General features: G+C 42.4%; 1 protein-coding gene across 3 annotated transcripts in view; it reads left to right on the top strand.

Annotated features, from left to right (window-relative positions):
- Positions 1-216: 216 nt before the first annotated feature.
- LOC309556145 (kunitz-type serine protease inhibitor bitisilin-3-like) overlaps positions 217-20,096 on the top strand; it is a 31,335-nt gene continuing 11,455 nt past the window's right edge. The window contains exons 1-4 of one of the 3 annotated variants that reach the window (XM_082258504.1): positions 217-287; positions 353-485; positions 14,302-14,494; positions 19,849-19,892. In XM_082258504.1, the coding sequence (XP_082114630.1) occupies positions 410-485; positions 14,302-14,494; positions 19,849-19,892 (313 nt within the window). In that variant the 5' untranslated portion in view covers positions 217-287; positions 353-409. Of the gene's footprint in view, positions 288-317; positions 486-14,301; positions 14,495-19,848; positions 19,893-20,096 lie in introns of those variants that run through there. The other 2 variants (XM_082258503.1, XM_082258502.1) reach the window with 2 other exon arrangements.

The raw sequence follows: 20,096 nt of genomic DNA on the forward strand, positions 1-20,096 counted from the left end.
GTATACAGTCCTTTAGTATCTGTATATGGTAATTTTGTGATGAAAAAAATGTACAATAAAATGTATATTTTGTAGATATCACATGTATAGTTTGCATGGTGCCTTTTGAAAAATACCATTCTTTTGGAAATGTCATATTCATGCCTTAATAAATATGTCCATAAACTCTGCCCCCGCATAAAACAGTTATGAGCAATGCTTTGTTCTCACAGTCCGGTTGTTCCTGAATATATAAGGGAGGCTGAGTCTGGGCTCTCAGGAAATTCTAGTTCTGGCGCACCTAAAAGGTCAGCGAGGTTTTCTGGTGAATTCTGTCCTCTCCCTTTAGGTATTTAAAGTCCTCATGTTTCAGCAGGTGGAATATTTGCTCTTCGCTCTCCAGCAGCAGATGACTCGGTGACTCTCAGGCATGATGTGGTGTGCCATATTCCTGGCTGTAGTTGCAGCCACTCAGTTGATGCCAGCGCATGCTTCACCGGACAAAGGTATGTGAGATTTATTGGTGGGGAGTAGGACACAACATTTCCCATTATTGTTCCTACCACAGCCATACAGACACACATAGGGCAGTAGAGGTGGCAACTGCATTAATCTACTGCTATGTCACCAGAATGTGCATGTGGTGGGATGGGCACAGATCCTGCAGGAATCCCCCTTCCACAAATTGGGAAAACTGCTTTTAATAAGTACTGAATGATGGTACGGAATGGAAATTTAGGGAATGGTATTTAGCATTTTGCAGATTAGAGTCAACTCAAAGCGCAAGGCGATAACACACACAGTCTATAACTGATAAGAGGCATGGGGGAGCTCAGCTATGATAAAAGATTAGAGGAACTAAATTTATTCTCTCTTGAGAAGAGGAGATTAAGGGAGGGGGGGGGGGTATGATCAACATGTATAAATACATAAGGGGTCCATTAAGTGAACTTGGTGTTGAGTTATTCACTTTAAAGTCTTTACAGAGGACAAGGAGGCTCTCTTTACGTCTAGAGGAAAACAGATTTCGTCTCCAAATACGGAAAGGTTTCTTCACCGTAAGAGCTGTGAAAATGTGGAATAGACTCCCTTCAGAGGTGGTTCTGGCCAGCTCACTAGATTGCTCTAAACAAGGCCTTGATTCTTTCCTGGGTGTACATAATATAACTGGGTACTAATATTTATAGGTAAAGTTGATCCAGGGAATATCCGATTGCCTCTCAGGGGATCAGGAAGGAATTTTTTCCCCAGCTGTAGCAAATTGGATCATGCTTTTCTGGGGTTTTTTTTTACCTTCCTTTGGATCAACTGTAGGTATAGGATTGTGTATATGGGATTGTATGGTTGGGTTTTCATTACTTTTTTTTTTTTTTTTTGTATTGGTTGAGCCAGATGGATGGTCTTTTTTCAACCTGACTAACTATGTAACTATGTATATAAAAAAAGGGCAATTAGCCGGGTAAAAATTCACATAATGTCAAAGGTAAAAAAGGCTCATAAAATGAGGTGACAATCCAGGAGTGAGATGGTATAGGCATGTGCAGCCATTGTCTGAGCCGGAATCCCGCCGGTGAGGAAGGTGTAATTCCGGGTACAGGCTTGATGGAGAGCAGCATGGACCGCAGTGCCAGCTGGCATGTGATGTCACCAAAGAGGGGAGAACACTCCAAACACCCCACTGGTGTTCTCCCCTCTTTGGTGACGTCACACGCCAGCGGGCACTGCAGTCCACACTGCTCTTCATCAAACGTGTACCCAGAATTACACCATCCTCACCGGATTCCGGCTCAGACGACGCCTGCACACTCCAGTCTTGGATGCCTATACCATCTCACTGCTGGATTGTCACCTCATTTTACGACCCTTTTTACCTTTGACATTATGTGAGTTTTCATTTGGCTGATTGCCCTTTTTCATGTATAATAAATTGCTACACTTAGAAGCGCTCTTCTGTGTTCTCATTGTATTTTGATAACTGGCCCTGTCGGTTGTCAAAATACATGAACAGAACTGGATCTGATTGGCCAACAAATTACCACCCCACTCCTTTGATTTTTCAATTGAAAGATGCCGGTTGGGAAGCGGCAGATGGGGCCACCCACCCGGTGAATGTTGTCAGGTTTCTCAGGAACCGGCCAAAATTTGTAAAGTGTATGGCTCTTTACTTTGCTTATGCTAGATCCCCTTACTCCTTCCAAATGGGAATGGGGGACAGCGATCAACTTCCAAAAATGATACACAAAGCTTTTCTACAGGTCGATCCCTCTCCCTTCTGATCGGGCGACCATTTTTATCTCTGACCATTTTATAAATTACAGCAAGAAAAAGACAGAGAAAAAGTTTGGCATAATCCGTGTGAAACATTATCGTATAGCTCTACATTCCTTTGCGCTAATTTTCATTTACTGTCTCTGGAAATATCTCTGTTATTCAAGAAATGTCTGTGGAGGTGTCTCAATAAAAGACAAGAATGTCAAGTAAATTAAGGTAATGTGAAGTGAAGTAACAATATAGGTCAGATCTCTCAACTAGGGTTAGAGATGCTAGGGGCAATTTTTTTAAATGTTAAAAAAATCAGCATTCTTTGCTAGAAAATTACTTAAAACTGTAAAACTAAAAGCAAAACTTTTTTTTTTTTTTAGTTTTAGATAAAATGGAGAGGGATTACCTGCCAGGTTTAACCCTCCTCTTATGTTAGAATTCCGTTACTATCCATGATGTTTAGGGTCGGTTTTGACCCGTGTATTAAATCAGCCATAAAATACCCTCTGAATAATTATTTATCATCAAATTTGTTTTTTACCTCTTGGTTACCTTGTTAGGTTTCTTTATCCTTGAAAAGATTGGTTTTAATATTTTTGGTGTGACCCCTAGACCTTTCTTTTGATAGCATACCTCTCATTTTCAAATTTAAAAAATGGTAAAATAAAGTCAGCAACTCTGAAATGTATTGGTCCTATGTTTCTTCACTTTATTTAGAGAAGCAGACAAGCAGGAAAAGAGATAGGCCCCTCCCTAACTACAGCTCACAGGGTTGAGAGGGGATTGGCTGTGACTGTTACTAAGCAGAGAGAGTGTTTATGATTTCAGTTTTGGCACTTATTAGTGTCCTAAAATCCTATATTATAACTGGGTCAGAATTGACCCTAACACCATAAACGTCTTAATTTTCACCACAGTATTTTATAATTTAGTGAAAAGGATTATTTTTCTATTACATTGTTTAAATAGAGGTTCCTGACAAAGCAAAAAAATCTTGATGCAATAAACAAATTTATGTGATACTTATAGACATTCAAAACCTGAAAACGGGTCAGTTTTGACCCTAACATAAGAGGAGGGTCAATTGCTGTCTGTGTCCCCGTTATGGAAATTCACTCTCTCCATTTGTCCTATTTACTGTTATCATCAAAAAGGAAAGTAAAAGAAAATCCTAAAATTTGGGTTGAGTTCAGAACAGTATTAAGCATGTACACGGGACGTTGTTGAATTTTTAGGACATTTGAAACGTCCGTTCGGTCGCGTTTGTACCCGCGTTTAGCGAGCGTTTGCGTTTAGAACCATTCCTAGAGGTCAAAAAAATTATCCCCCTTTAAAATGGAAAAACGCGAACGCTAAACGTGGGTCATCGCGTTCGGACGTGTTCGGATGCGTTCGGACGCGTTTGTGCGTTTGAAACGCCGGGAAACACACGTTCGAACGCAAATAATTGCGTTCTAAAAAAAGTCCCTGAACGCAACTGCCTGCAAATGACTGTAAACGACCTGGTGTACATGTACAGATAAGATAACATGGAGCTGCATTCAGGGGCTTCTGAAAAAAAACGCCCAACTGCTCCTAAACGGCCATTTCCAGCGTCCCGTGTCCCTAAGAGGGGAAATCTCACAAGTTCTGGTGACAGCCCGGGATTCTCCCACTTTGGAAGGAATTTCCTCTCACTTCCTGTTTGGTTATGGGACAAGAAGTTAAGGGAAATCTCCCCAATGGGACACAGATGGCAAAAAAAAAAAAATAAATCAGACAGGGGTTATAAACCTCCCTTACTCTATCCAAAATGAAAGGCAAAAAAGTTTTGCCTTTACTTAAGCCTAGTACACACGCAACGAATTTCCGCCGACCGGTCGTCCGTCTTTTGTCCAGAGTGGTGTTTTGTTGGAATGTGCTCTAGACTGCACACAAATTTTCCCGCACTACAAAATTCTACTTCAGAAGTGATGTCATGTGTTGGTTTGCTTTCTTTGTGTTCTTTCTTCTCTGAGCATGCCTAGTCTTACTCATAAGATTTTTCCCTGTCGAAATCTGTATTGACTGCACGAAAATCAGACGTGTTTTGACGGAGGACAAAAATTTTATAGCCTGCACACCAGAATTTTTTTGGCCGAAAAGTTGTCGGAAAGTCAGTTGTCGGAAGCATCATACTAACAAGCCGAAAATCGGCAGATCGGTCATCAGAACGTGTGTGTATGAGGCTTTACACTTTAACACCCTCAACCTCTGGCTGTAGAATAAAATGGTGGCAGTTGCAATTTTTTTATGTGGCAGGATATTTACACAAATGTTTATTAAATCTATATTGTCAGGAAAAGTTACACTAAAATGAAGCGCACAAAAACACAATATAATACATCATTTATAAAATATAAAAGACGAGGTTGCATCAAATAAATAGATATCAAACTTATAAAGCCCTAAAATTACATCCACTTTAAAATGACAAAAAATTATGATATCTGAATATGCCCATAAAAGTCCAAAAAAATACCTCCTGATCTACCAGAAATACAGCTCCTAATTTCTGTTGAGAGTTGACAACACAGTCGTTTTTCTGGAATGACGACACAGGAATGGTGTCAGTTATCTTTTGATAAACTTCTGAATCCCTCTCCCTTTACTCATCTCTATAACATGGGTAAAATGTTCATAGTATAAGATAATAACTGGGAGGGCTGATTAGACTCCTTGAAATAATACAAGAAATGTGGAGAAGATACCGGACAGCTCTGAAGTTCTGGCTGGTTCATTGGGTATTTTTTGCACTCAATCAACAGATACAACACAACATTTTCAACAGCATAACTAACAGACTAAAGGTAAGCATATAAGAGAATAAAATCCAAAAAGAACCCTGCGCTAAAATTATAAATGTGAAATGAAAAATGTGAAAATGAAAGCAGCAAATACACTTGATCTATAGAAAACCAAAACCAATAATCCCAATAAATGTGTAGCGCTAACATCAAACCAGTGTTGAATGCAAAGGTGATAATCAGAAAATACTAATTATACTAAATAAAATAGTGACATATCCATATCAAAAACTGTGCATTTTTGTGAAAAAATAAATCAATAGAAAAGCACATAGCGTAATCCAGTAAAATGGTAAACAAAAATTTAATAGGAATTGCACTTCGTCATATGTGACGTCGAACCACGCCCCCGGACGACGTCACATATGACGAAAACGGTCGGGCGGTACCTGACGTGACACTACCACGCCCTCTGAGACCCCGGCTTTTGTATCTTACACGCGAGACGCCTACAATTTTTTAAAGTTAACCGTTGCTTTTAATGGATAAATTGTAAGTGCAATTCCTATTAAATTTTTGTTTACCATTTTATTGGATTACGCTATGTGTTTTTTATTTCCTCCTTACACATTCGGTTCTTACTATCCCTGGAGTTGATTACGAGAGTCTATATCTGATATACATCTCCTCCCATGATAACTGAAGGAATGATAACACTGCAGTCCTACATCTAAGCGCTTGTGGCCTATCCATTAGTTTGGGGGCCTACGTTTCTGGTAAGCAGCCATTTCTCATACTCCTCACGGGTGTATTCCTGCTTCACCACCTCCTTGGGATCACAGTCTTCCATCTATCATCGTCCATCCTGGGACTTGTTATTCTATTGATTTATTTTTTAATTTTTCAATGGACTTTTTTTTTCACAAAAATGCACAGTTTTTGATATGGATATGTGTAACGCTCCTGCGTTTTATGTATGATGTGGATTTTCAGCTGCAGAAATATTCCACTTCAGTAGTCATGTAGAGAAACGCTGAGACACCAATCCCAACTCCCAATGACTCATCATGTGTGGATGATCTCAATTCAGCAAGTAAATACACACACTCAATAAGATGTTTCCTAGAGTGACTTATGTATATAGTAACACAGTGATGATAGGCTGAAGAGACAGGTTGGGTAGAGATGGTAGATGACAGACACTTGAAAGGAAATGTTCTTGAAAGTAAGATAGTAGCAGATGGGATGCAGATAGGTTTAGCAATCATGTATGGTAGCAGATGACAGAGTAGCAGGTGGACATACAAGAGAGATCAACCCAGTGCAAGAACAGGTGGTAGTAGGCTCAAGAGCTAGCAATCGTAGATAATGCAGATGTAGTAATAGTCCTTAGTATGCAGAGCTAGATAGTGTAAGCTTTAGTATGAAGGTTATAGAGGTTTCCCCTGTGGGGTACTTATCACTAATAGCAATGTAGCAGAGGAGAGGTTCGGCAAGAGCGGATGATCCGGTAGCGGGATACAGGGATCAGCGCAGCGTGGTTCCGACAGCGAGGTATGCTTGCAAGCATGAGAGCTTCAAGACAGGTTAGCATCAAGGCACAAAGCAGTTTGAACGAACACATGTGAGTGAGAGCCGGCGATCTAAATAGCCATCCAGTCCGGCGCTCAGTGATGACAGCATCAGTCTTAAAGGTGTATGCGCACCTTACCAAAAGAGAATGGTGGGGCGCATACACTTATGAAAGAGTAATTAGGGTACCCAAAGGTACCAGAACATTACAGTACCCCCCCTTAAGGCCGGCTCCTGAAGGCCTCTGGAGCTGGTTTGTCTGGGTACTTCGCAAGAAAATTGCGGATTAATCTAGAGGCATGTATGTCAGAGGTGTTTAGCCAGGTGTCGTCTTGGGGCCCATAGTTCTTCCATCGAACCAAGTACTGAAGTCTTCCTCTGTGGATACGAGAATCCAGAATCTCTTTTATCTCATATTCTTCTCCACCTTCAACTTGTACAGGAGGAGGAGGTGGGATAGTAGGCCTTATTCCTTGGTCAGGAACATGGGGCTTCAGTAGCGACACATGGAAAATGGGATGTATTTTGAGGTCTATTGGCAATGTAAGCTGTACTGCAGCTTTTCCAATAAGTTTCTTGATTGGGAAAGGTCCCAAGAACAGAGGTCCAAGCTTTTTGCTAGGGATTTTCAGTCTTAAATTTTTTGTTGAGAGCCAAACGAGGTCCCCGATAGCGTACTGAGGAGAAGGTCTTCTGCGAAGATCATAGTACTTCTTTTGTTGACTATGAGCGTGTGCAATGGCAGTATTAAGCAAACCCAGAGAGTCCTTTATTTGGGTAAGATAGTCTGAGGCTACTGGGTTATTTGAAGGAAGGATGCGTGGTGGAAGAATAGAGGGATGAAACCCATAGTTCAAGTAGAACGGACTCTGCTTGGTCGTACTGTGGGTTGCGTTGTTGTAGGCAAATTCTGCCAGAGGGAGAAGATCCACCCAATCATCCTGTTGGTAAGAAGTGTAACAACGTAAATATTGCTCGATGCATTGGTTGACTCTTTCAGTCTGTCCGTTGGTCTGTGGATGGTAAGGAGAAGTGAGTTTCCGCTCGATCCGTAGTATGTGACATAGTTCTTGCCAGAACTTGGAAATAAATTGTGATCCACGGTCAGACAGAAGAGTTTTTGGGATACCATGTAACTTAAAGACATGTTTCATCAGGAGTTCTGCCGTTTGTTTGGACGAAGGTAGTCTGCGAATAGCAATGAAATGTGCCATTTTTGTCAGATGGTCCACTGACACTAAGATGGTATTAAATCCTTTGGAAGGAGGCAATTCCACTATAAAGTCCAAGGACACAACTTCCCATGGAGTTTGGGGTATTGGTAGACTGCATAGTAGACCGGATGGTCTCGTAGTGTCAATTTTGGACCTGGCACAGATATTGCATGAAGAGACGAATTTTTGTATAGATGTTTTCATGTCAGGCCACCAGAATTGCCTGGTAATCAGATTAAGAGTCTTTGTCATACCCATATGTCCTGCCATAGGCACATCATGCGATAATTCCAAGATCTTGGTGCGTATGGTAGGTGGTATGTAAAGTTTGTCGTTGTAGTAGAGGAAGCCTTCTGCATCAGTATTTAGTTGTGGTGGGGGTGAATCCAAACTTATACCATGCAAAACCTCTTCCTTCAAGGAACGGACAACTCCAATAATGCGTTTGTGAGGTATTATAGGAACGGAAGGGATTTCGAAGTAGTTTTCTTCAGTTAGTCGTGATAGTGCATCCGCCTTTTTGTTCTTATCTGCAGGTGTGTAGGTCACTAGGAAGTTAAACCTTAGAAAGAATAGTGACCATCGTACCTGTCGGTGAGAGAGAGTTTTGTTAGTCTGAAGATATTGGAGATTTTTATGGTCCGTGTATATAAGTATTGGTAATTGGGTGCCTTCGAGTAGATGTCGCCAATTCTCCAGAGCCAATTTTATAGCAAGCAGTTCCTTTTCACCCACGGGGTAATTTATCTCTGGACTGCTTAGGGATTTAGAAAAAAAGACGACTGGATGAAGTGGTGAAGTGTGAGTTGGTCGTTGGGAGAGTATTGCTCCTACTGCCATGTTTGACGCATCTACTTCTAGAATGTATTGGAGGGATGGGTCTGGATGGCGTAGTATGGGAGCAGAAGTAAACCTTGTCTTTAACAGGTGAAAAGCTTTATTTGCTTCATCTGACCATTTGAATGTTTTTTTAATGCTAGTGAGCTGTGTGAGGGGTCTCACAATGGCAGAGAAGTTTCTGATGAACTTCCTGTAGAAATTCGAAAATCCAAGGAATCGCTGTAGCGCCTTGCGTGTGGTTGGTGTAGGCCAATCCTGAATGCAGGATATCTTACTCATGTCCATCTCGATTCCTGTTTTGGATATGATGTAGCCTAGAAACAGTACCTCTTCTTTATGAAACAAGCATTTTTTCAGTTTCACATAAAGGTTGTGTGCAAGCAATCTCGATAATACTAGTCTTACATGTCTTATGTGTTCAGACAGGTATCGTGAATATATAAGTATATCGTCCAGATATACCACAACACAGACATCTAGTAAGTCTCTGAAAATATCGTTTATAAATCGTTGAAAAACTGCAGGGGCGTTGCATAGCCCGAATGGCATTACAAGATATTCGAACAATCCGTATCTGGTTCTGAATGCAGTCTTCCACTCGTGTCCATCACGGATTCGAATGAGATTGTATGCTCCTTTCAGGTCCAATTTTGAAAAATAGGTAGCTCCACGCACATGCTCAATGAGCTCAGGGATAAGCGGTAGAGGATAGCGATCTTTTATTGTAATAGCATTCAATTGCCTATAGTCGATGATAGGCCTGAGACTTGAGTCCTTATTGCGGACAAAAAAGAGTCCTGCTGCTGTGGAAGAAGTGGAAGGTCTAATAAAACCTTTCTTCAAATTCTCATCCAAATAGTCTTTGAGATGGGAAAGTTCATCCTGTGAAAGAGGATAAACATGACCGAACGGCAATTTGCTATTTGGGAGTAGATCAATGCTACAATCATAGTCTCGATGGGGAGGTAGTGCTTGAACATTTTTCTCAAGAAAAACCTCAGAGAGATCCTGATAACATAGTGGTGCAATCTCATCTGTCACCACAGACAGGATCTTCCCGAAAGACGGGAGGTTACACGTACCCTCGCAATAGCAAGAGAGGAAGGCCAGGGTCCGTTCCTTCCAATCTATGGTTGGTTGATGTGTGTGCAACCAGGGAAGTCCCAACACAATGGGAAAGTGGGGTGAAGGTATTAGATCGAAGGTAGTGGTCTCCATATGAGACCCGTTAGTAGTGACTAGGAGTGCCTGTGTCTGATCAGTGATCAGACCAGAGGATAAAGGAACACCGTTAATAAGACTCACTGAGACAGGTTTAAGTTTAGAAATAATAGGAACTTTATTTAAAGCAGCAAAACGTATGTCAATATAATTTCCACAAGATCCTGTGTCAATCATGGCCTTAGTAGTAATCCTGTTCTGGTCCCACTGTATTGTTAAGCAAACAGAAAGGTAAGGGTTAGTGATTGAAGTTGTCAATCCCCCTAGGAGGACATGTGAACACTCACCCTTCTTTTTGTAGACTAGGGGACAGACGTTTATCTTGTGATCCAGGGATGCACAGTACAAGCAGAGATTACCAGATCGTCTTTTGGCTCTTTCCATAGTTGATAGAGGTGGGCGTATGGTTCCTACCTCCATAGGAACGGGGTCAACGCCGAAATCCGAGAAGAACTGGATAATGGCATTCCCATTTTCTCAGCCTTTCTTTCTCGTAGTCTTCTATCTATGGTGATACTGAGTTGTATCAATGCATCCAGGGTTTTTGGCAGATCCGCTCGGGCGAGCTCGTCTTTAACAGCCTCTGATAGGCCAAGCCTAAATTGGGTTTTCAGAGATGCATCATTCCATTCGGAATCAAGGGTCCATCTCTTGAATTCTGCTACAAAGTCTTCTACAGGTCTCCTACCTTGTTTCAAGGATCTTAATTGAAGATCGGCAGTACTCTGCCTATTGGGATCATCATATAGGCTAGTGAGTTCTGCTAGGAACAAGGCATAGGAGTTGAGAAGCTGGTCGCTTTTCTCAAAAAGAGAGTCTGCCCAGGCTCGAGGATCGCCTGTTAGGTAAGAAATAATAGTACAAACCTTAATGTGATCAGTAAGGTAGGTACGGGGTTTTAGCAAGAAAAGTAACTCACATGCGTTTTTAAATTCGCGAAATTTTTTGCGATCGCCTGTAAATACCAAAGGAGGATTTATTTTGGGTTCAGGGGACTGAGCAGTGGTAAGTTGTGTCAGTCTAATTACCTGCTGCGACAGAGCCTGATTATCTTCTTTTAATTCAGCAAGTGCATGTATTAACGCAGTTACTTGCTGTTTTAATTGTGTCATCTGAGTGGTTATTTCTGCTGAATCCATTTGTGGTTCGTTCAATCTGTAACGCTCCTGCGTTTTATGTATGATGTGGATTTTCAGCTGCAGAAATATTCCACTTCAGTAGTCATGTAGAGAAACGCTGAGACACCAATCCCAACTCCCAATGACTCATCATGTGTGGATGATCTCAATTCAGCAAGTAAATACACACACTCAATAAGATGTTTCCTAGAGTGACTTATGTATATAGTAACACAGTGATGATAGGCTGAAGAGACAGGTTGGGTAGAGATGGTAGATGACAGACACTTGAAAGGAAATGTTCTTGAAAGTGAGATATTAGCAGATGGGATGCAGATAGGTTTAGCAATCATGTATGGTAGCAGATGACAGAGTAGCAGGTGGACATACAAGAGAGATCAACCCAGTGCAAGAACAGGTGGTAGTAGGCTCAAGAGCTAGCAATCGTAGATAATGCAGATGTAGTAATAGTCCTTAGTATGCAGAGCTAGATAGTGTAAGCTTTAGTATGAAGGTTATAGAGGTTTCCCCTGTGGGGTACTTATCACTAATAGCAATGTAGCAGAGGAGAGGTTCGGCAAGAGCGGATGATCCGGTAGCGGGATACAGGGATCAGCGCAGCGTGGTTCCGACAGCGAGGTATGCTTGCAAGCATGAGAGCTTCAAGACAGGTTAGCATCAAGGCACAAAGCAGTTTGAACGAACACATGTGAGTGAGAGCCGGCGATCTAAATAGCCATCCAGTCCGGCGCTCAGTGATGACAGCATCAGTCTTAAAGGTGTATGCGCACCTTACCAAAAGAGAATGGTGGGGCGCATACACTTATGAAAGAGTAATTAGGGTACCCAAAGGTACCAGAACATTACAATATGTCACTATTTTATTTTGTATAATTTGTATTTTCTGATTATCACATTTGCATTCAACACTGGTTTGATGTTAGCGCTACACATTTATTGGAAGCATATAAGAGAATTTCATTGTTAAATCGGGTTTCCACTAATTTTTGGATTTATTAAAAGTCATTAGCTACAATAAACACACACTCACCTGTCCCACGATCCAGTGATGCAGCCGCCCGAAGCCTCGGTCCTCTCCCTCTCCTCTCGGCGGCGCTGGCATCTCTACAAAGGGCACCCAGCTGTGACAGCTTGTGGCTTCACAGCCGAGTGTGCACTGCGCATGCGCGAGTCACACTGTGCGTTGTGAATGGCCGGGCAATCTTCTGGGATCTCTGATGTGTCCCAGAAGATTGAAGGGAGGGAGGGGGAGAGGAGAACTTCCGCTCAAGCTGCCTAGGCGGCCCGAGCAGAAGTGGGAGCGTGTACCTGTCAAATCTTGGTACCCGCTCCCCCCCCCCCAAAAAAAATGACATGCCAAGTGTGACATGTCAGGGGGTCAGCAGTATTTAAAGCAGAAGTTCCACTTTTTGGTGGAACTCCACTTTAATGCATATATACACTTTATAGCCCATCTCAAACTTGATTTTCCCTCTCTTCCTGTATAATAAAACTGCTGTCATTGTTACCATAAATGGTGAGAATGCTCTCTAATGGCGCCCCAGATAGCAGTAAAAACCCAACAGGGATTTTCATTGTAGCTCCCTCCTAGAGTAGTGTAGATTGTTAGGTAACTTAACTTAGCTCCTCTGTAATCAGTGATGCAGGGGTTGAATACTCAGGTCTGCTCAGTGACTCACAGGCTCCTGCTCTGATTGCTTCCCCCTGTATTCTAGAGGATGCTATAATTATAGAGAGAGAGGAAGAATAGAGTAAGCAACTTGAATATTTATGGCACTCCAGCCAATCCCTGGGGAGATGTGCCCAGAAGGTGGTGGAAGAGCTCATAAATAGTCTAGGCCTGAGTGTCAGGGTGCCAGGAAACCAAACCATACGAAGATTAGAGTAAAATAAAGCAATTTATTTTATGCAACAATATTAATCGCACAGCAAGAGAGAAGAACAAAATCAAGAACAACCGGGGTCAAGTTCAGAAGCGGGTAGTCATCCAAGCCGGGATCGAGTCCAGGAACAGGTAGTCATCCAAGCTGAGATAGAGTCCAGAAGCAGGTAGTCGTCATTTGATGAAGGTCGTCAGCCAAGCCAAGTCATGCACGGAGAAACCGCAGAGACCAGAGGACTGCTAGCAGTGATGTACCTTGGAGCACAAACGCAAGGGCAAGGTCTGAAAGCCATCAGGTGATATATATATAGTCAGGTGTGCAACCTCATCACTGAGTGATGCCCAGGCAGCAGACAAGTGATGATGCAAACAGAGTTTATAAGAGACAGCAGTCTGCATATGTCCAAGATGGCTACCAACAGGCAGGCAAGGTAAGATAAGACCTTGACACTGAGGCAGGAGGTACAGAGTTCCTGGGTCTAGTCCTGCTGGAGGAGACCCCTGTGCAGGGGCTCACAAATGTTTAGTCCTGGAGTTTGTTTGAGTCTGGAGAAGCTCACTGGAAAGCACCAGGAGGAAGTTGAGGGAAGGATATCCAGCTATCCTACAGTTGTGTGAGTTTGTGTCTCCCTCACTGGAGACTGACTGGTGGATATCAGGAGGAGGCATCCGATTATCCTGAGCCTATGTTAATAAATGACCCCAGTGTGTGGAGTGGAGTGTCTGGAATTGAATGTATGCATTTTTTTTCTATTGGGAAAAGTCCTAATCTCCTCCCAGCATTAGAGGTTCTGTGGGACATTTTTTTTTTTCAAAGTTTTCAGTACATTCGATCTGGAGTATCCCGTGCTCCCTTCACCCCATCCAAGCTCTAAAAAGATACCCCTAGACTGTTCCTTCGAGCTAGTGGAAGAGTGAAGAAAATTCTGTGTGCCTGGCTGTGTGTGTCTGTGGGACTTTTTTTTTAGAGTCCCTAAACTGTTCAGTACATTTGTATCCCATGCTCCCTTCACCCCATCCAAGCTCATTGTTCAAATAAAAACTCTAAAAAGACACCATAGACTGTTCCTCCACTGAGCCAGTGGAAGAGTGAAGAAAATGCTTAAGCAATCCTCAGCAAAGTACACCCTGCTGTCTGCATGCCTGAGCTAAGGACAGATGGATTCCAGGAAATAAATGCTGCATGAATCATCTGCCCTTACTAAAGATGGCCAAGGTTAGAAATGCTGAGGGGGAAAGGTTATAGTAATTTCTCAGCAAAGTAAGTCATAGAGACATGGATGGATGGGCGAGTTTGCTTTGAATATTAAAAATGAATTAAATAGAATTTTCAGTTTGTGGTGCTCAGATACAGTTTATTTCTCTTTTAAGGGATATACTCATGTCTGAATGTATTTGTGTATAACGAATAATATATTCCATTTCAGATGTAAGTGACATTTGTGAACTACCCAAGGACGTTGGTTCATGTCAACGAGATGTTTTACGATACTACTACAACAGCGCAGAGAACAGATGTGCGCTCTTCCTCTACGGGGGCTGCAGTGGAAATGCCAATAACTTCAATAGTAAATATAGCTGTGAAAGGGCCTGCCTGAAGGCAAAGGGCATCCAACCTAAGTAAGACTATTTTCTTGTTAATGTGTCACTGGCTTGTCCAACCGGTTCCCATAGGAGGCCACTTTGTGAGTCACTTACAGGTATTAGGTATCAGCCAATGTCCTTTTCTGGGCCAATGACGTATCAAAGGTTGTAAGGCCCCCCTTAGGGCTCAGACACATGTATTCCACATTCAGATCAATAATTTATTTGGATCTGAACGCAGCAGTATTGTATGTTATAGGCTCATTCACCCTGATAGCATTTAGCTATGTAATAAAAAATACAAACATTTATGGTTATGGTCATGCTATTGGCTGTGAATATATGCATGTACATGCATCCAGTATACAGCATACGTTGACCATATTGGCCACTGCCACTGCTCTGAGATGACATTCACCAATTGTCAAAAGTATTGGGACACCTGCCTTTACATGCACATCAACTTTAATTGTCTTAGTCTGTAAGGTTCAATATTGAGTTGGCCCACCCTTTGTAGCTATAACAGCTTCATCTCTTCTGGGAAGGCTGTCCACAAGGTTTAGGAGTGTGTCTATGGGAATGTTTGACCATTCTTCCGGAAGCACATTTGTGAGGTCAGGCACTGATTTTGGACGAGAAGGCCTGGCTCGCAGTCTCCGCTCTAATTCATCCCTAAGGTGTTTAGGTCAGGACTCTGTGCAGGTCAGTCAAGTTCCTCCACCCCAAACTTGCTCATCCATGTCTTTATGGACCTTGCTTTGGGCGCTGGTCCAAATCATTTGGTGGAGGGGGGGGGGGGTTATGGTGTGGGGTTGTTTTTCAGGGGTTAGGCTTGGCCCCTTAGTTCCATTGAAGGGAACTCTTAAGGCATCAGCATACCAAGACATTTTGGACAATTTCATTCTCCCAACTTTGTGGGAACAGTTTGGGGATGGCCCCTTCCTGTTCCAACATGACTGCGCACCAGTGCACAAAGCAAGGTCCATAAAGATATGGGGTGAAGGAACTTGACTGGCCTAAACAGAGTCCTGACCTCAACCTGATAGAACACCTTTGGGATGAATTAGAGTGGAGGCGGCCACCCAGGCCTTCTCGTCCAACATCAGTGCTGGACCTCACAAATGCGCTTCTGGAAGAATGATCAAACATTCACATGACAAACTCCTAAACCTTGTGGACAGCCTTCCCAGAAGAGTTGAAGCTGTTATAGCTGCAAAGGATGGGCCGACTCAATATTAAACCCTATGGGCTAAGACTGAGATGCCATTAAAGTCAGAGTTGTATAAAGTACTCGAAACCCATACTTGAGTAAAAGTACAAGTGCTCGATCAAAAAGTGACTTGAGTAGAATTGGAAGTGTTCAATCAAAAAGTGACTTGTGTAGAAGTACTAAAGTATTCAACATTTTTTGTACTTAAGTATTGCAAGTAGTTTTTTTAAACATTTTGCTACTCAAGTACTGAAAGTAAAAGTACAAGTACTGTGTTATGTAGTTATTAAAGAAAGAAATCAAAAGTTTGAACATCATATTGTTTTTTATTATTTCAAATGCAGCTTTTATTTATACATACAGTAGCATTTATTTTCGTATGCGCTGATAATACACATGTTTTGAGCTTCATGAAACCTGCCATCTACTGTTCTGGCAGTGGTAATTTTTATAATTGTAACGAGTAACTATGCAGCACAAAAAAAAATATTGGAGTAGAAGTATTGAAATCATTGAAAAAATGTAGTGAAGTAAAAGTGGAAGTAGGAGAAAAAAATTCTACTCTAGGAAAGTACAGATACCGCATTTCGGTACTTAAGTACAGTAGTGAAGTAGTTCTACTTAGTTACTATACATCTCTGATTAAAGTTCATGTTCATGTAAAGGCAGACATTACAATACTTTTGACAATATAGTGTATAATTATCACCAAGCCACACGCCACTACCTACACATTGTTGATATTGACATGTTGTCCTTGAGATGCAGCCAGTAGGGTCCATTGTTGCTGTAAGTATGCATGTAAACATTAACAAAAACAATAGAATGTATGGATAACTTTTTTCTGCCAGCAAAATCCTATGTAAAAACCATTTGCAAGAGCCCTTTCAAGGAATATCTTGGGTTCTCTGCTTTGGAAATGGTGTTGAATAGGCTAATGTTGTACTTCATAACTCCCAACTTGAAAGTGTCCCTGTTAGGGACATTACTTTCTTGGATGAGATGTCAGCAGACCCAGAGCTGTCATTTAAGTGATACTCTACAGCATAAACAGGCAAAAAATTTGGGGGAGCATACCCATGTATTTCTAAAGCTGCTGCAGCTATGAACCAAAAGACATGTATATTAAAAAAGAATAGCGCGCAAATGCAAAAGAAATAACTACCAAATCCGAAGAGAGTCCATAAATAAAAATGGGGGTTTGGTCCCACCATATGGCCATATCGTGCTCAAGCCCACTACTGCGTCAAAGTACCCCATTATCAGTGGGTTTTTGTTTTTTTTTGATAATGGGGTACTTTGACGCAGTAGTGGGCTTGAGCACGATATGGCCATATGGTGGGACCAAACCCCCATTTTTATTTATGGATTGTCTTCAGATTTGGTAGTTATTTCTTTTGCATTTGCGCGCTATTCTTTTTTAATATACTCTACAGCAGATACACATAAAATTCTGCGAATATTCAGTGTCAGATAGCAGACACACAACAGGATATAGTAAAAGACTATGGGCATGATACAAGATATGGTCAGAGATTGTATAATACAGGAGATGGTCAGAGACTGTAGACATGATAAAAGAGATGGTCTGAGACTGTGGACATGATACATGAGATGGTCAGAGACTGCAGACATGATACAGGAGATGGTCAGAGACTGTGGACATGATACATGAGATGGTCAGAGACTGCAGACATGATACAGGAGATGGTCAGAGACTGCGGACATGATGCAGGAAATGGTCAGAGACTGCGGACATAATACAGGAGATGGTCAGACTGCAGACATAATAAAGGAGATGATAGAGACTGCGGACATCATACAGGAGATGGTCAGAGAATGTGGACATGATACAGTAGATGGTCAGAGACTGCAGACATGATACAGTAGATGGTCAGAGACTGCAGACATAATACAGGAGATGGTCAGAGACTGCAGACATGATATATGAGATGATCAGAGACTGCAGACATGATAGATGAGAAGATCAGAGATTGCGGACATGATACAGGAGATGGAAAGAGACTGCAGACATGATAGAGGAGATGGTCAGAGAATGTGGACATTATACAGGAGATGGTCAGACTGCAGAATAATACAGGAAATGATAGAGACTGCGGACATAATACAGGAGATGATCAGAGACTGCGGACATGATACCGGAGATTGTCAGAGACTGCGGGCATGATACAGGAGATGGTCAGAGACTGCAGACATGATACAAGAGATGGTCAGAGAATGTGGACATGATACAGGAGATGGTCAGAGACTGCAGACATGATACAAGAGATGGTCAGAGAATGTGGACATGATACAGGAGATGGTCAGAGACTGCAGACATGATATATGAGATGATCAGAGATTGCGGACATAATACAGGAGATGGTCAGAGACTGGAGGCATAATACAGGAGATGGTCAGAGAATTTGGACATGATACAGTAGATGGTCAGAGACTGCAGACATATATACAGGAAATGGTCAGAGACTGCAGACATGATATATGAGATGATCAGAGATTGCGGACATGATACCGGAGATGGTCAGAGACTGCAGACATGATACAGAGAGATGGTCAGAGAATGTGGACATGATACAGGAGATGGTCAGAGAATGTGGACATGATACAGGAGATGGCCAGAGACTGCAGACACGATACAGGAGGTGGTCGGAGACTGCAGACATGATATATGATATGATCAGAGACTGCGGACATAATACAGGAGATGGTCAGGGACTGGAGGCATAATACAGGAGATGGTCAGAGAATTTGGACATGATACAGTAGATGGTCAGAGACTGCAGACATGATACAGGAGATGGTCAGAGACTGCAGACATGATACAGGAGATGGTCAGAGAATGTGGACATGATACAGGAGATGGTCAGACTGCAGACATAATACAGGAGATGATAGAGACTGCGGACATGATACAGGAGATTGTCAGAGACTGCAGACATGATACAGGAGATTGTCAGAGACTGCAGACATGATACAGGAGATGGTCAGAGACTGCGGACATGATACAGGAGATTGTCAGAGACTGCGGACATGATACAGGAGATGGTCAGAGACTGCGGACATGATACAGGAGATTGTCAGAGACTGCAGACATGATACAGGAGATGGCCAGAGTCTGCGGACATGATACAGGAGATGGTCAGAGACTGCGGACATGATACAGGAGATTGTCAGAGACTGCGGACATGATACAGGAGATGGTCAGAGACTTCAGACATGATACAGGCAGTGCTGGGACAAGGGGTGGGCAAAAGAGGTGGCTGCCCTGGGCACTGTGGTATCATGTGAGGTGGGGGGGGGGGCACAAGGAGATTGGTGGGGATGGGGTTTGTGTTAGAAGGGGGCATTTGGGGGCCTGTAGGGAGTAAGTATTGTTCCAGGAGGCAAAATTGGGGGGTGGTGTCCTAAGAGTGGTGATTTAGGGGGGATTTGTGTTGGAAGGGGTATGGGGGGTGGGGGTGGGGAGAAAAATGTATGCTATGTGGGAGATTTGGGGGAAATATGTGCTGGGAGGGGGGATTTGAAGTGAGGGGAAAGGATGTGTACTAGTGGGGAAAATATTAGGGGTAGAAGATTTGTGCTAGGAGGGGTAAATCTTTTTTTTTTGGTGTGTGTGTGGGGGGGGGGGGGCAAAGCTTTGTGCTGAGATGAGGGATTTCAGCAGTGGAGAAGATCTGTACTGGGAGGAGGGGAAATGTATGCTTAGGGGTAAGCATACAGGTTAGTGCTTAGTGTTTTTGTGGGGGGGGGGGGATTTTGGCTGACACATAATGCTCATACTGGGGGGGCAGTTTGGCATATTCGTCCTGGGCTCTATAAGATCTTGTCACGGCACTGTTTATACCGAGGTATATGTGCACAATTTCACCACGATTCCTATCGGGCCTCTTGCTGATAATAGCTGTTTGTACATTGGATGGAGGTATTGGTATTGATCTCTTCTTATATAAAGCTTGTATCATTTTTATATTATTGTGCATCTATATACTTATGGTTAATGTTATATGCTGGTTTCAGTAGCTCTTCTGTTTCCAATTACCTTGATTAGATTACGGATATATGGATACGGCACCACGTGTCATTTTTTCACCTGTTGTCTTCTTATGTATTTTTCGTTGCTCCAATTCTCAATTTCCTAATTAATTATTTTACCTTGTAGGGTGAAGACTGGATCCAAGTTACCATTAAAAACCGCAGGGACTGGTGAGTAAACCTCAAACACTTCAAATATAATAAAGGATGAGTCAGGAGTGTATGCTGGCAAGTTGAGTAACCCCAATGGCTTCTCTCCAGCGTTACAATATCCTTCCAAATCCTTACAAAAATAACACGTCTGGATATGAATACATCACATGCCAGACCCGGAGGTTCGCAGCTAGGTACCGAGCAGCGGGCTATTAGGACGGG

Source organism: Pelophylax lessonae (genome assembly GCF_965119305.1).
Source record: "Pelophylax lessonae genome assembly, chromosome: 5".
In the NCBI taxonomy this organism is placed as follows: domain Eukaryota; kingdom Metazoa; phylum Chordata; class Amphibia; order Anura; family Ranidae; genus Pelophylax; species Pelophylax lessonae.